We start from the raw sequence: 1347 nt of genomic DNA on the forward strand, positions 1-1347 counted from the left end.
TGGAAAGCACACAGGTGATTTAGATAGTAAAAAAACCAAACGATAAGTGTGGTTTCTTTACTTGTTTTTTTTGGTGTTTTGCTTTTGTTTTCGTTTTTTTTAAAAACTGCACACACAACACAACTTTCTACACTTATGAAGCCTGTCTATTCTAAGGGAATAGGTGGGAGAGGGAAGGTCAGGAAAGGGGGGGAGGGGAAATGGGCTCTGATGCCTAGCACACTTTTCAGAAGCAGGGGAGCCGCACAGAGGGTGCTGCTGCTCATGCAGAAGGCCCAGTGTTTGTTTTGCTGGGTTCGTTGACATACCGCTTCTTCATGGCCTCCTGAGCCAGGTCACAGGTGATCATGCCATGAGCAACCTGGAAAGTTCTTGAGTTCTCTGGGGATTCCAATACAGTTGTCATAAATGGATGACTCGACTTCCTGAAAAAGAAGCTCGCCCACCAGTGGCCTGGGTCTGATTTGGGAAGACCAGGATGGTGGGTGATCATTTTCCCAGAGTACTCAGCACTTCCACAGGAGCTGTTGCTGGAAGTGGAACCCAGACGTCTTCGGTAGTGGTCGTGGGTTGCTACGAGTGAACCGCCAGACGGGATTGCTGCCATGTTGCTTGTTTCTTCTTGTGCTGATGTAAACCTTAGTGGTGGCTCCGGAGCAGCCCCTGTCAGGCAATGGGCTGCTGCGGACGATCACCGGTGACCTGGCTCGGGGGAAGGGGGCAGTAGGCCATAGAGCCCATTTGTGAAGGAGATTAACAGGAGAATACTCCACGGCAACGGAAAATGTGAGAGTTCTTTGGGTTTGATAATGTATATTTTCAGAGATACATTTTGTCTCTTTTCAAAATAGCTTTAGCTATATCTCACACATTTTGGTATATTATCACATTTTTATCATCTTGTTATTTATTTTAATTGTTATTTTTATTTTTTCTGTGATGGGCTATTAAACTTGATCATCAGTCTCAATATCACAATTAAATTTCCATTTATAGCTATATTTCCCCCTCTTCCCCCAATCCCATATAAACTGTTGCATCAGGTTCTCCAATTTTCAAACTGAAAGTAACAGATCCCTTCGGTCCACATATTGACTTAGAAAATCACAAATTAACATTATGTATGTTTTATTCTATTTGTATTTATTTTGTTATACATATCCCAATTGCATTTTAATCTGTTTCAATGCAATCGGGAATCTGGTAGCACCTTGATAACAGGCCATGTGTTTGACACCTCTGCTCTAAAAGATGGATTTTAAATTTATATATTTTTAAAAAGGCATTTGTTGTTCTTGCCTTTTTTTGCAAAATCATAATGTAGTGCTAAAAATATGTGTTGTGGAG

The 1347-nt window shown here is 41.6% G+C and overlaps 1 protein-coding gene across 1 annotated transcript; it reads right to left on the minus strand.

Annotated features, from left to right (window-relative positions):
* Positions 1-262: 262 nt before the first annotated feature.
* LOC122739696 (pancreatic progenitor cell differentiation and proliferation factor-like) lies at positions 263-607 on the minus strand. Its single transcript, XM_043981345.1, has one exon. It carries the CDS (start codon positions 605-607, stop codon positions 263-265), a length of 345 nt encoding a protein of 114 aa, XP_043837280.1.
* Positions 608-1347: the final 740 nt, after the last annotated feature.

This window comes from Dromiciops gliroides, chromosome 2 (assembly GCF_019393635.1).
Source record: "Dromiciops gliroides isolate mDroGli1 chromosome 2, mDroGli1.pri, whole genome shotgun sequence".
In the NCBI taxonomy this organism is placed as follows: domain Eukaryota; kingdom Metazoa; phylum Chordata; class Mammalia; order Microbiotheria; family Microbiotheriidae; genus Dromiciops; species Dromiciops gliroides.